The 15005-nt window shown below is 49.2% G+C and overlaps 1 protein-coding gene across 5 annotated transcripts in view; it reads right to left on the bottom strand.

Moving 5' to 3' along the window:
- Nucleotides 1-335: 335 nt before the first annotated feature.
- Nucleotides 336-15005, bottom strand: part of LOC144948491 (uncharacterized) — a 33349-nt gene continuing 18679 nt past the window's right edge. For 4 of the 5 annotated variants that reach the window (XM_078878007.1, XM_078878002.1, XM_078878006.1 and 1 more), the window contains 9 exons: nucleotides 14210-14426; nucleotides 7709-7872; nucleotides 7063-7148; nucleotides 6503-6603; nucleotides 5758-6255; nucleotides 4848-4925; nucleotides 4022-4096; nucleotides 2832-3193; nucleotides 336-2052 (listed from right to left, as the gene is read on the bottom strand). In XM_078878007.1, coding sequence (XP_078734133.1) covers nucleotides 2841-3193; nucleotides 4022-4096; nucleotides 4848-4925; nucleotides 5758-6255; nucleotides 6503-6603; nucleotides 7063-7148; nucleotides 7709-7872; nucleotides 14210-14426 — 1572 coding nt within the window. In that variant the 3' untranslated portion in view covers nucleotides 336-2052; nucleotides 2832-2840. The remainder of the gene's footprint in view (nucleotides 2053-2831; nucleotides 3194-4021; nucleotides 4097-4847; nucleotides 4926-5757; nucleotides 6256-6502; nucleotides 6604-7062; nucleotides 7149-7708; nucleotides 7873-14209; nucleotides 14427-15005) is intronic. The other variant, XM_078878001.1, reaches the window with a different exon arrangement.

Genomic DNA, 15005 nt, shown 5'->3' on the forward strand with positions numbered 1-15005 from the left:
TTTGTGAACCAACCAACCGCCCCCAATCCCCCCCCTCCCCCTACCAGGCAAAGTGACAAGGGGGCACACAGCAGAGTTCACAACGAAGCACGCACACCACGGACAGGCGCTTACGCAACGGGCACTGGGGGGGGGCTCCACGAGGCGTCTGTGTACACGTTTTTGACTTCTCTAACAAACGCGAGGCGCGGCATTGATGGTTTTTCTGTTCGACAGGGGACAGAGGGCACGTGGGGGGGGGGGGGAGAAGAGAACGCAGCCTTCACATCCCCACCGCACACTTACCCTCCCCCGCCCACTTGCTTTTCGCAGAAAATGTCAGGAGAGAGGAAAAATAAAATAAAACATAACATGACAACCTTTAATCGCAAACAACCTTGACCAGTACATATCAGGGCAGCACAAAATGAGTAGCAACAAGCAATTTGTGTGACATCACAGCATCAGTGAAACATATGCAACACCTCTGCCATTTCTTTTAATTATGAGCATCTTCAAAAACAGTTTTGTTAAACACATTGAAGCATACACAAGTTGAAAAAAAAGCCTTCTACATCACCATTACCATCAAAACCAGTTGTTTTAACCGAACGTTACTTCACGTACGTTTATTCAAATCTATTTACGCAGGCTTTCGGCTACGGGTTAGAAATGAAAAAAAATTCTAAGTTTTACATTTTCACAGGGTAAAGGTGAAATTTTTGCCAACCAAACTTTTACATTTCTGCACTTGCTGCCCTCGCTGCAAAGTTTGTTACAACAAGGCTTTAACAATCGCCGGTGTCCTAAAACAACAACAACCAACTAACTGCTTTCCCCGCAGACAATTTGGTACTGAATTCCTCCATTCCCTCTCAACTGCACAGCACAGGGGTGTAAGAAACTCAGACGAAAGACAATTTACAAGGTTGGCCGTTTAAATTTCAAATAAAAAAAATATAAAACAGGAAGCAAAATATAAATTCAAACAAAGCTATGTAGCAATGCTTGTGTTTTTTTTTTACTTCTGCTGCTGCCGCAGAGAAGCAGCACACGAGGGATTCTGGGTATATAACCGCGTAACGAAGCTACCACTTCCGGGAGAGATTTCCGCCCCCCCCCCACCCCCAATTTCAGCGGGGTCGTCTCTGCAGCAGAAGTTAGTGCCGCGGGGAAAGTGAACACACGGGCGTGGACCAAGGCGGGCGCCGACGCGCAAGACGTTACGACTTTCTAATCGTTGGCCCGGAGGTTACGCTGCTTCCTCCGTGCACCACGTGTGTGGGGGGGGGGGAGGGGGAACAAGAAGACTAGATGGACAAACATTTTTCATCGAATTACAAAAACCTCACACTACAAACAAAAAAACCCGACCAAGCGAGCGGACCCCCCATCTATGAATTCTAAACTCCTTACGGATAAAATAAAAAAAAAGTTGACGTCAAGCCCACCAACCAAATAACGTCATCATTCACAGCTGGAAAACTCAATCACACACAGGCCTCGGAGCACGCGCGGAAACTTGACACAACTGCCGCCTCCTCCTCCTCCCCCCACCCCCCCCCAGCATCTTCAAACACCATTTAGGAACATTACTTTTTTCGGCAAAGATTTCACCTTCACGACTACCGCCTACAGAAAAGTTGAGTACCCAGAAATTACTTGTTTGTACATAATAGTTGACCCTAACCCCCCCCACCCACCCCCAGAGTAATTACAGTCACGCTTCTTTAATCCGACCACATTTGTTTCCATGGAATACGTCGAGATTTGAGGTTTACGCTACACAACTACCTTAAAATTTGGACTACAACAAGCATAAGAGCGACAAGAAATAGAACTCAAGTTATGGAAGTTCTCAAACGTGACGTCGAGTTAATATTCGACGGGATTAAAGAAGTTGGGGACTGCATTCATTGCGTTTCTTTCCTTTTGTCGCGCAGCATTCACACGCTACACATTGCAGTACGGTTTTTTATCTTCATCAAGATGACATCAAGTGAGCACCCACAAACGTTTTACACTTCCGCACGTCCCAGCACAGTGTGGGGGGGGCCACCAAATTACCAGGGCCTGCGGGGAAACAAATGCAGAGACAGAAACACACAACAGCTGCGTTAAATCGGGCGGCTGGCTTTGGCACATCGACAAGGTGGGGCTCCTCCGGACGGAAGGGCACGCGCGGCTAAAATGCACACACGGGGAGGGGCGGGGAGGTGGAGAGGGAGAGAGAGCGAGGGGGAAGAGAATAGAGGAGGGCAACGATGAAGATGACACGGCGTTAAGTGCCACGCGGCACGCGAAGAAGAGAGAGAGGTCGCATGTGAGAACGTTTGTGATGTCTCGCAAACACAAGCATCTTCCACCGCTGAAAGGTCTGGGGGGAAAAAAAAACACAACTTTATACGAGTCATAAATTTGTTAAGATGTTTTTGGCAAACAAAGGGATGGGGAGGGGGGGTGTAAAAGAAATCGTCAATGAAGGGGGAGGGGGGGGTGGGGTTATGCAAAAAGTCTGGCGCGAAATTTGTTGGGACGGATAAAATCGGCACAACAGCAGCGCTCAACGGAACATTGGCAACAAACCGAACAACAGCGCAGAATTACCGTCCGCGTACTTCAATTCAATACATAAAATTGATTTTAAGATAGAAAAACCCAAACATACGGAGCGAAAAAAAATAAACCTCAGAATATACGGCGATCAATGTTTCAATTTTTTTTTTTTAAACGACGGGCGAGCAAGGCCGCTCCGAAAGCACACGCGCAACAGATACACACAAAACAACCGGGCAAACAACACACGCATAAAACACACGCCACGCACACACGTTAGACGTACACAGACAGACCTGGCTTGCTCACGGGGTAGAGTGAGAGTGCCCCGGGGGTGGCGGAGGTCTTCCCATCCCCTGGCGCTGCCCCTGCTGCATCTGTCCCTGCTGCGGCTGCGCTCCGGGCGGCTGCGGCTGCTGCTGCGGAGGCTGCGGCGGCTGCTGCTGCTGCTGTTGCTGCTGCTGCTGCATCCCCGGGGCGCCCGGTGGAGAGGGCACGGCGGTCTGGTTGTAGTAGGACATCTGCTGCCGGTAGTACTCGGCCCACTGGCTGTCGGTGGACTGAGGGTCGGCTTGGCCGGCCTGCCCCACCGCACCTGCCACCGCGGCCTGTTGGGCAGCCGCGTCGCTGCCTCCGCTCACGGCAGCCTGGGCACTGGCTGCACGCCGGCACCATTGTGTGGGAAGAAGAAAACGACAAACGGGCACGTTTAAAAACTATAAATCTGTCCTTCCCATTCCCACCCCCTCTACCCAATGGTACCCCCAATTGTGCTGTAGCAATCGTGAAATGAACTGGCCATTTGGAAAAAAAACTCAGCGCAGAGCCACGCTTCATGGTGAGAGAACGGCACACAGAAGCGGAAATCGCTGATCTACATCTGAGAACCCCCTTAAAAAAGTGACCTGTGGCCAACAGCCTATGAAGCAAACCAGAAATATAAATTTTGCATGGGTCTTGATTTACTGCAGTGGGTGAGGCCCCCGTGTTAAAATTATTTTTTACCGAGGATTAATGACAACGATTTTGGCATAAAACTACATGGGCCAAGCTCAAAAACAAATATGGATAATGACAATAACATTTGCCTCACTGCAGTAAATCCAATCATTTATTCTTACCGCAGGAATTTAGCTATACGACAGACTATCAAGTTACGAGATTTGGTTTGCAACTGTCTGGATTCGAACTCCGCATTCTCATCGTTATTGTTATTGGCCAATGGCTCAAAGTGGCTCTGCGCTCTGCGTACATAACACTGTTTCCCCCGATCGGTTAGCCACAAATTTCGTGCTCGTGACCGGTGACCTGTACCGGGCCGAAACATTCAAGCAATAACCTGCAAAAAGTAAAGCCCTGGACCAACAGACACCCGGCCTTCATCGGTGCTCGCCAACAGCACTGGTCCCAACGGTCTCTGTTGAAGGTTAAAATGATCGCTCTTTGCGCGAGACTTTGGTGGGTGCACCTGCCACAACCCACTCACCTTGGCTCTTGTAGTAAGCCTCCCAGGCTTTGGTGTAGTCAGGCTGAGCGCCGGCAGGCTGTCCAGGCTGCTGGCCTGTTGGCACAGAAAAAAAAAACTTGTAACGCGCACAGCATTCACTCGCTCTCGACGATGGGAGAGAATTGACTCAGAGGCACGAGGAACCACAAAAGGTGCAAGACAGCCAAGCAATTAGGAGGCACTACCTGCAATTGTCCAAGCTCTGCAGTCCTCTATATATTAAAATGAATTTGCCCAATTTAATGACTGTTAAGCGCAGTTAGTAGGCAGTCGACTGCAGCCTGGCTTGCAGACAAATAAAATTAATGTTCTTGCACTCACTCACTCACACGTTACCTTTACGAAGCAAAGACTGATTACTCAACTGCGTTTTGTCTCCCCGCTGTACCACAGTGATGTTCTTTACTCAATCTACTGCTAGATGAGGGCCTACCCATCCTCTACAGGTCATGGGGGTTACTTAAGCATACTGAACCACGCTTGTCAGTATGGATTTAGTCAAGAAGAAGAGCATATGAGTGGGAGTATAGAATGACAGCACAACACGATTTTTGGTGCTGCACTGCCATGCTCTGTTTCCACAACGGAGCCCAGCAACAGCCTACAACAGTCTGTATTAAGCATGGTCACCCATCCACGCACCACCTAAAACTCAACTTGGATTCGCTTCCGAGATCAGAAACGTGAAGACGCTATTGCCCTCCCAAAGATATGTCGAAAGAGTGTTCAAAAGTCATGCGCATATGCGTGACTTCTTCTTCGTTTCTGTAGAGCTTGTGTCCTCGGTGCAGATAGACGTGCTCACCGATGGACTTGTAGTACTCCTCCCATGCCTTCGTATAGTCCACTTGCCCATTCTGCCCAACCGTCGCCTGGTTGGGATCTGCTTCACCACCATCGTACAAGCGAGGGCACACGGTCAAGTGTCAGGAAACGCATCGTATAAATGTAAATAATGAACACAAATCTTTGAAGCCACGTTCCATCATTGTTCTAGTGACATTAAAAAGGCAGTCACAACCACAGCGACTTTACTAGAGTCAGTTTTTTCACGCGATTCCAGATGCGCTTCTGCGGCCGTCTGGGACGCTCTTCCTTCCGACATCAGGAAGCTACTGGAGCTAAGCACTTTAGAACTTATTTTGTGTTAAGTTTGTTATCCTCCCACATCTCCAATTAGCACGGTTGGCTACATACGGTGCGATAGAAGTTAAACATACCTACATTTTAAAGTTTTTTTCTCACTGACAAAGCATTGTGTAGAACAGTCTGGGACACAATCTAGTTAATCATCGACAAGCTGTGCTTGGTTGTTGGGTTGCAAATTTCCTTCAAGAAAACCAATTTGGTATGAAATAATTCACCCACCTCCCGATTGGACAAATATTCATGGTACAAGGTCACAAATAATTCAAATCAATAATCAATGTTTTATTTCTTCACTTTTTACCTCTCGTTTGTATTTTTCTGTGTCATTTGTACAGTATCACCACTCAGTTATCCTAAATTTAACGTAACTAAAACTCAATTCAAAAAGCACCTTAAATAAAATATCATACAAAAGCATGAATCGAAATAGTTTTTCACAAGTACAATCGGCCACATGCATCATAAAGCACATAAATTTGAAACGATTAATCGTTTCATACCTCATAATAGCACAATCAACGCATTCATCACTTTGCCAAACGTGTTAAAAGCCAAGTGCTACTTACCGGCCGCTTGCTGAGCAACCACCTGCTGCTGCTGTTGTTGTTGCTGCTGTTGTTGTTGCTGTTGCTGCTGCTGTTGCTGCTGCTGCTGTTGCTGCTGCTGCTGCTGCGGCTGCTGAGCTCCCATCATTCCCATCTGCTGGGCCTGCATGCCAGGCTGTACGCCGGGCTGCATGGCGGTCTGCATGGCAGCCTGCATGTTCCCAGGCATGCCGCCCTGCATGCCGCCCGGCATGGCGCCCGGCATTCCAGCCGGCATTCCGCCCGGCATTCCAGCCGGCATCCCACCGGGCATCCCGCCGGGCATCCCACCAGGCATCCCACCAGGCATGCCACCGGGCATACCACCGGGCATACCACCGGGCATGGCTCCCGGCATCCCGGCCGGCATCCCGCCCGGCATTCCTGGTGGCATCCCACCAGGCATACCGCCTGGCATGGCGCCCTGATGCCCGTAGTAGGCAGCCCAGTTGGCCGCATTCGGATCTGCCGGCGCGTTGCCTGCGAATGGCAAAGGCAGTAGCCATTGGCACAGGAGCTTTGGGAAAGCGAACCTAATGAGCCTTGGGTTCCATAACCAATGGGTTCTGGGCTCTGCTGGCCCAGCACTGGCCCAGGAACACCGCATGATCTCCTTCATTTTAAAGTATATTTGTACACAAAGTTGAATGTAGGCATAGGTTAGGTTGGATTGGCGTTCCTCAAACTCCAGTCCTTGCAACCCCAAATCGAGGTGTCCATTACTCACCAGGGTTCATTGCTGGCGGCATGGGTGGCTGCTGAGGCTGCTGCCACGGCTGCTGGAAGTTTCCCCAACCCGGCTGCTCAAAGGGCTGCGACGGCGGGCCCCTACGGCAGAGTGAAAACAGAGGGGACGTCACCCATGAACACGTGAACCGCACGGGATGCAGCAGGTGAGAAAGTGTGATGTGATCATCAGATGCAGCTATGATTCAGTGATTATTGTGCTCGCGATAAAGAATGGCAGGCTTTTTGTCAATCCACTGCTGGATGAAAGGCTGCCACTGGGATTGTTTGGCCATACTTCACCACATTGTTCCGTGTGGGTTGGTAAATGGGTAGGCCCAGGAATCAAACTTGTGTAGCTTTCTCCCATAGTGCATCACACAATCGTCAATGGGCTTCCTACTACAATGTATAAACTGGTGAAGGTTATGCGAGCTGCGGACTGAAAAATCGGTGAGTATTGTGAGTGGTGAATGTCTGATGAAGGTCCCAGTCAGTGTAACGCGAGTGCACGTCACCCCGTCTGTAGCACGAGCTGCCCACTTGTGTTAAGATATGTACCTGGGAGGGCCTGGGGGACCAGGATGGAAGGGACCAGGGCCCTGACCTTGGCCAGGAAAGCCACAAGGTGGGCCAGGTGGGCCACCCTGAAAAACACAAACAAACAAACGCACACATGAACAAATATCCTCTGCATAGACTGTTGGGGCAAGTACTGCTAGCGAATGCCTGTTAAGGCTAGCACCATACACACCGGGCTGATTTGGTCTGCTCTTGTGTCGATGTTGACACACCGCACCAGTTACTCTTTTGAGGCCAAGTCAACCTTACAATTAGTACGGTTTGCTATGTATGGTGCGAAACAAGCTCAACATGCATACATACAAAGCCCAAAGCCAGGTACCAGATATTAATGTCCACAAGTAACCATAGCCAGCAAATGAACTATAATTAGTGATTATTGTGGAGTGAGTTAACAGCTTCATAACCGACTCTTATACACAAGAGTGTGTAACGATGGATTAATATCCGTGCAGAGCTTTCGGTGTTATGGCCGAGTATATGTCGTGGGTTTTATCCAGGCACTGTGGTTTCCTCCCATATTGGTTCCAAACACTTATTAATACAATTCGCGAAACATGTCAATGATGCAATCTTGAGACCAGGCGAGGTTTTCAGAGGTAGAAAGGTGTCAAGAGGGGCCTACCGAGTTGACGATGTTGTCGATCTGCTGGCGAGCGTGCTCTATCTGCTGCTGCCCCCCGCGGATGAAGAACAGCTTGAAGTTAGGGTCAGCGCCAGGTGGGGCGTTGCGCTGAATCTCAATCTGCGCGCCCGTCTGCTGGCTGATGTTTCTGATAGTCTCCCCTCCTGTGATCGAAGCCACACGAACATGCACACATATAAGGAAAAAACCACGAGCACCGTCGGGGGGGGATCAAGGCACGGAGAGAAACCTCGCCGACTTTAAATAAATTGGGTGTGAAGTTCGCTGTTGAGAAAAAAGGAAATTAACGCAAGGGTTAATTCTAATAACATCCCTCCTATGTATTTTGCACAAAGCCTCATCTGGAATTGCTGCACAGACTGAGTGTATACCTATTAATTTAGTCTACACCTACTAATTAAAGCACTTATTAAGGCCGGTGTGGCACATGAGAGGGTGGTGCAGCTAGCAGCATTCCTGGCTGCCTTTTGTCTCCCAAGTGCTAACTATTTTGGTCCATGCAGTGTTATCACCATCAAGCCATGATAGCAGGATTGTCAGCAACTTTTAAGTCGTTATTTATCATTAGCAAAACTCACGTTGGAGAGACTGATAATGCCTCCAGACAACATGGGATGTTTGTCGTTTAGGTAGCATTTTCCTTTAATAAAATGGTAATTATTTTCACGTAAAATTACACCAAACCATTTAACCTCAAGGGACACACACATCAAAGGACAAAAGCTGCCTGCTCGGACAGTTCCAAAACACCACATATGTGCCGCATTGACTTTTGGCCACGCACACTTTTAGACGTTTCACGCTGCATTATTCCCAATTTCTTGGTGGTCCCTTGTCACAAAAAAAAACCCTCGTCGGCAAACAGACTTTCAGGAAATTTCAAAGAGAGCATAGCCCGAGGGTCGAATGAGGAAGGCTTAAAAAAAACCCGTAATCGATCATCAATCCTTTCTTATGTCCACCGCACGCGAACCTGTGCCTGCCTCCCCCCCACCCCCATCAAGTCGGCTACGCAACAAAGTGCCGGCCTCCACACATCGATCTCGCAATCGTCGCGTCTTCGGGGCCCGTCGGGCAAACGAGGATCTTGACTCATGCGTCACGGCGCGTTAATGCTGTGCCCCCCCCCCCCCCACCGGACATGTTGGTGGCGGTGTAACGCGCCTTTGCCCAGCCGCATAGAACTCTCACAATGGCTCCGACAGTGAGCGAGCGAACGTCCGCGGTGGTCAGCCTACGGCCGGTGGGGCTGCCCCCTTCCCGCCCCTTCACAAGCCACCCCTGTCCGTCACCCCCCCCCCCCCCCAGGATGGAATGGGGTGAAGGCAGGGGGCGGCCACGCCTCTGCATGAGGACTTCAGGTCCCTTGGTGGAACGTTGGCTGCTGCGTTCACTTGCTAGCTCAAAGGGCCGTCGTTTGCTTCGACGTGAAGAGTTAAATTGTTATTAGCTTTGTGAGCACAATTCCCCAACTACTGTTGATTCTCCCTGTGTGGTTTTCTTTAGGCATGTTGTATGTTTATAACAGGGTAAAATTATTCATCTATTATTTTAAAAAAATTAACTCGCGATACTCGGGAGTAAAAATAAAGACTTTGCTGTTTTTTTCCTGGATTTTTCTGTTGCGTGTAGTCACTTTATAATGTTTCTTGTTCGTGTTTTTTTTGTTGCGGTTGCACCCGAGTCAAGAGCCGCATGGTTCACAGGGTTATACCTAATAAATGAAACTGAAACTTCGATTAGTATACGTTTTATGTAATGCGTTTGCTAAAATGTATATCCTTTCATTAAATCACGACCCCTAAAAACGTGCATATGTATCAACTCACCAGCGGAGGGTGAATTGTTACACTCCTGTTAATTGACTAATATTAATCTTTATAATATCATGCATAAAATTGTACGTGTTGGATCGATTATATGGGATAAGCAAAGAAACAAAACTGCACTCATTAGAAAGCATAAAAACCCCCCATACAAAACGCAGACAGGAAACAACAACAATCCTTGAATAGAATCACCACACACGATCACGGCGATTCATCCAATCGCTGAGGCTCGGTGACGAGAAATTAAATCAACAAATGCCTAGATTTTAACTCGGGATTAACACCGCTGTGCAAAAGTGGGCATTCTTGGCTGCTGGCCTAGGTGTGAAAGGCAGTGTGGCTCAGAAACGACAGCTTCGGCCGCAGACTTTCAAAGAACGCAACTCGGGCTTAGCGCAGCGGCCCATTTCAGCCCTCTGACCGCAGCGCCAACGGGAGTCCGGCCGCAGCGGGGGCATTTCACGCAACGAGCGGGCGTTGACGATCGCTGCTGTGGCAGTGCAGGCGGCGATTACGGAGACTCTTGGCACGGCCGACAAGCCGCGCGGAGGTGTCAAGTCAAGGCGCGTGCCCCAGCGGCGCGCGGCCCGAGTCGGCCGGGACGACGCGAGGGGGGAAAGTGAGCGGCGGGGAGAAGGACCAGGCCCATCGGTCGTAGGGCAGAGAGAGGTTAAGAGGGGGCTGAGGAGGCTACGTAATAAAGGCATCAGTGAAGGTACCCCCGGCTCGCGAAAGGTCAATGGGGCTGTTACGGGGTCCTCGGGGGACAGATGCGGGGACCCCCTCCCCCCCCCCCAACTGAAAAAACAGTCTGCCCCTTTCTTCGTGGACCGGCCCGCGTGGAGGGCACAGAAGTGCAAAGTGAACTCGACTGTAATGTCATTTGATGAAAATCAGAAAGCAATTAATCAAGGCGGCTTTAAAACACGAGCTGACAGCGCCTTTTTGCCGGCGGTGCCATTCAGCCCAGCCCGCAAAGGCGGTTTCGCTTTCTGGGCCATTGTCATGGTAATACGTCCCGGGGAGGAGAAGACAGATTTATCGTTCTGCCACCAGCAAAGGGGAAAACCTTCTGATCTTGACAGCGTTTTCTTTCACCGCGGTTCAGGAGCGGCGGGTAAAGGGGCCGGCCCCACTTCGCCCGTGTTAAATTGTCGTCAAACGGGGCCCGGCCAGCCGTGAGAAATTTAATATGAACAACAACGCTGCATTGTGTCCGACGGACGCTTTCAAAACCTCCCCCTTATTAAGTCCTTTAATAACTCTTCAAGTAGATAAAGAGTTTAAACAAAAAGTGGCGAGCTCTGTGTGCAACGGGCCATCCAGGAAGGCAACAATCGCCGCAATTAGGGACGTGCCGGTTGTGCCGCACAGCTCGTCGGCTGATCTCGAAGTCGACGGGTTGCCCAAACGCTGGGTGGGTTGCAAGGGCCGTTTAGGCAACGGAAGAGACATTTTGGAATGTGTTCAGAGTCTGGCCGAAAGCACAGTGCTAAGAAGTAAGACCGTGTGAGTGGGTGACTCACAGGTCAGACCCGCTGAGCTGGCACCGCTGAGGATTGTGGGTTTAAGTGCATGTTTCAACTGCCTGTGAGTATTTCAGGTCCTCAAGTGTAGTAAGGTCTTGGCCACCAATGATTACAAAAAACATCACATTGGTTGTGCATATAATTTGACTCCACTTCAGCTCTGAAACTTAAAATCGGTTTGACGAATGCAGCAAACATTCTCTGCACTCGGGCGGTCAGATTAGGGCTGCCTCCTGCAGTGTGGAGGAAACAAAGGTCAATTTAAGGGATCTCAGGTAGCTCTGTTATATCTGCTTCCACAAGCCATTCTCTCTAACTTTAAATTATTGCACTTTACTGCGAGAGCCCCAAGTGAATTGGTCTCATGACATTAAACTGATAACACAACAGGGATAACAATTGGAGAATATATGAAATAAAAACTAGAGCACCGCAGGCGTGTGTGGGCACTGGAAGGACGCATCGGCTCCGAGTACATTGCCACTAAATGGTTGACTGTCACAAGGCTGAACGGCCTTTCACATTTTTTTCTTTTGTTGTGGTAAAAGTTTGTGCAGGCTGGGATTTCAATTGTATTGGGGTCAGGGACGAGATAAGAAAGGATTCTTTAGAGCAAAATTAGTTTCTAATTTAAGAGAATGTTTTGACAGCAGTGTTCTAGGAAGAAATAAAATGCACCATGTTCATCATTCACGCTGGTTAATAATACACATTCAAGTTGTGCAATTGCCCTTTTTCAAAGCAAAAATTGCACAAATAATCAATGGCTTTGATATTTACGTCAAGTTATATTTAATCTGGTGTGATATATTAAGTTGTTATTTTAATCATAATACACAAGTTACTGCTGGATGAAAGCCTCACCACACAGTGTCGGTGACTATACTTCACCACGCCGGTCAGTAAAGAAGAGGGGGCCGGGGGGGGGGTACCAGGACCAGTCCTATATCACTCACCACTGATGTTTGGCATAGCTAGGAATCACTCAGGGAGCCATGTTCAAAGCAATGCATGATAATCAATACACCACTTCCCCCCCCCCTTTTTTAAATACATTTTACGTGGAGCTAATGAATTGTCATCACATTGCCAGAATCCCAGTTGAAATGGGTTGTGAATCTCAGGGTAATTAATCCTGGTGAAAATAACACCGTGTGAGATTAAATTTCATAAGGCTGTATTTTCCTATTTTCACAACTCGTTCAGGTGAGCAATTTTTACATAAAAACGCATGGTCAGCTTCACCATTTTGACAACTTTCAATGCGTCTCCACTTCGTGCAGGAGGTGCAACTGCAATTCGGTGGCTTGGCAGAGAACTCGCGCGAATAGTCTCTCATTGGCAGCATACATTAACTTGTTCAAATCGTCAAAGTGAATAATAACAAAATGCATTTATATCCACCTATAGCCACTACTGCTACCGTAGCTGCTGCTGCTGAAGAATGGCGTTTAAACAAAAAAGGCACAGGGTTTATTATTCACTTCACCAACTTCATAGAAAAGCACTCCCTCTCTATATTTATAAGGTGCTGGGGCCCCAGATGCTTAACATGACAAAAGAGGCCAAACCCCTCCCACTCGACCCGTGGTCAACCCCCCTACTGGTGGCCCAACTGATTAAAGCCATGCTCTACACGCGCAATTGCAACATTGGACGACTGTGTTTGTGCGCCAGGGCATGCCAAATTAAGGCATTTAAAATGACGCAGGGTATAAAAGAGAGGAGAGACTGAAAGCGAGAGGGCCGAGCGTGGAAGCAAAGGGGGTTGCCGGTCTAATAACCGTGCCAAGCCGGCGTGCACGTTTGGCGACAAGGACGGTTGGCGGAAACATTTAACGCACGTTAACGATGTTGCGTCGGGCTAAGGCGCTGGCGCAGCGGATAGCGGACACTGCACGCTGAACCGGGTGGGGGAAAACTGTGTTCCGATACCCGGAGACGTCTAGCAACAGTGGCGAGTGACATCTGAACCAGTCCTGTTCCTCGCCTCCTCCTTCATCAATCCCTCACCAAGCAGCAGGAGCAAAAACGGTCAAACAACACAATAACCGGCACATCATGGGGAGGCTTCCATCCAACAGTGGCTTGTCAAAGGGCTATAACACATTCCTGCGGAGGGAGCTGGTAGGAACGTTGGGTTGCTCAGTCAATGGCCAGGGTCAACGGCGGCGTGGTGTGTTCCGCAAATATGGCCGACTGAGGACGGGCACAAGCTGGCGTGAGTAGGTTAAACGTTGAGTTTTATAAGGGCACCACGGGGTGACCAGCCTCACCCCTCCCACCCCCCGACCAGCCCCTCCCCACCCTCCCCTCTCCACCCAGCCCCACCCATCCCATTTTTGGATGCACGACGGACGGACACAATAATCCCCTGTGGGCTGGTGTAACCAGGAGGTTCCTACCAGTATGAATATATATACCATCCACGCAAAAAAAAAAGGCTGGCATTTGGACAAAGGACCTAAGTCATCACTTTGGGTGATGCAAAGTTCGAAGAAGTTCATGGTGACCATTGCAAGCAATACTATTCACTTCTGTCAAACTAAGGACACCTCCCCCCCCCATATACTGGGTAGATACAAACGTTGTTTGTCTGTATTATTGGTAATGCCAACGTGTTAATGCATGGGCAGGGCAAAGGTATTATTTAGCACTCGGTAAGGAAAAGGTTACCCCCCTTACCCATGATCTAGGGTAAATTGTCAGCGACTCCCGCCATCAACTGCCCTGGCATATACACCGTGAGCATATCCACAAACAGGAGTGGTGGTAAAACTCTACAAAACTAAACAATTACAATTGTTATTTTACCAGGTAAGGCTTACCGAGCTCCATAGCTCTTTTTCAGAAGCAACCTGGCCACAAATGACAGCTCAACGAAGTGACGGCTTCTCATGCAGAAATGTATAGCAACCAAAGACTCTGAACGCACGTTGACTCTAAATGTGAAGGGAAAAACCAGAGGACCCTGAGAAGAAACCACGGGACCACGGGAAGAGAGAACATGCCAACTCCAAATATACAGGCTTCATGGTTGGGATCGAACCCACAACCTCCCACATACCAGGCGAGGCAGTTAACATCTCGCCACCGTGAGATTATCCGCTGCGGTTTCTCACCCCTGCCGATGACGAGTCCACACTTGGAGGTGGGTACTGGATAGGTGAAGTGCTCCTGCATGCTTCCACCGCCACCGGGGGAGTGGCTGCCCCAGTCCCCACCACCACCACAGAAGCCGCCCCCTCGTCCCCCACCGCCCCGGCCACGACCGCGTCCGCCACCACCGCCGCCGCCGCCGCCGCCACCACCGCCGCCACCAGGAACAGCCCCCTCCTGCTTACAGTGATGAGGATCATCAGTCATGGGGGAGAGGTAGGTTACATCGACGAAGTGGAAAAATGCTGCGGTCATCATCAGCCAGGATCAATCCACTGCTGAATGAAGGCTTCCCTCTAGCATCCCCAAGCAGCAATTTTAGGCAATACGTTAATCACAATTGCAACAAAAATATAATTTATTCTTTAATTCAAATGTTACCCCAAATTGTGAATCTTCAGCGAACAGCTAGCCTACCTACCAACCTGCGCTTCCGTAAAAAATTGTTCAAAATTATATTAAAGACGTTTTTTTCACAGTGCCTCCTAATCCACAGTGCTGTGGGCTGTGTGGTGTGGTGTAGAAATGGGGGACAGCCATGTGCAGTGACACAGACAAGGCCATGGTGCTGACATTCCTGGGCCAAAGTCTTTGCCGAGCCATTTAAGCCCCGTATCCCAGTAATGCTGTATGGAATCAGAATCTTTATTTAGACGAGAAGAATCCGATGAGCTATGCAGCTCTGTTTCACAGATGTCCAGTATGAGCGGCTCAAATTTCCAGTACAAAAAAAATTGCTGGGAGTGCAAAATTAAGAAA

Source organism: Lampetra fluviatilis, chromosome 49, assembly GCF_964198595.1.
Source record: "Lampetra fluviatilis chromosome 49, kcLamFluv1.1, whole genome shotgun sequence".
In the NCBI taxonomy this organism is placed as follows: Eukaryota; Metazoa; Chordata; class Hyperoartia; order Petromyzontiformes; family Petromyzontidae; genus Lampetra; species Lampetra fluviatilis.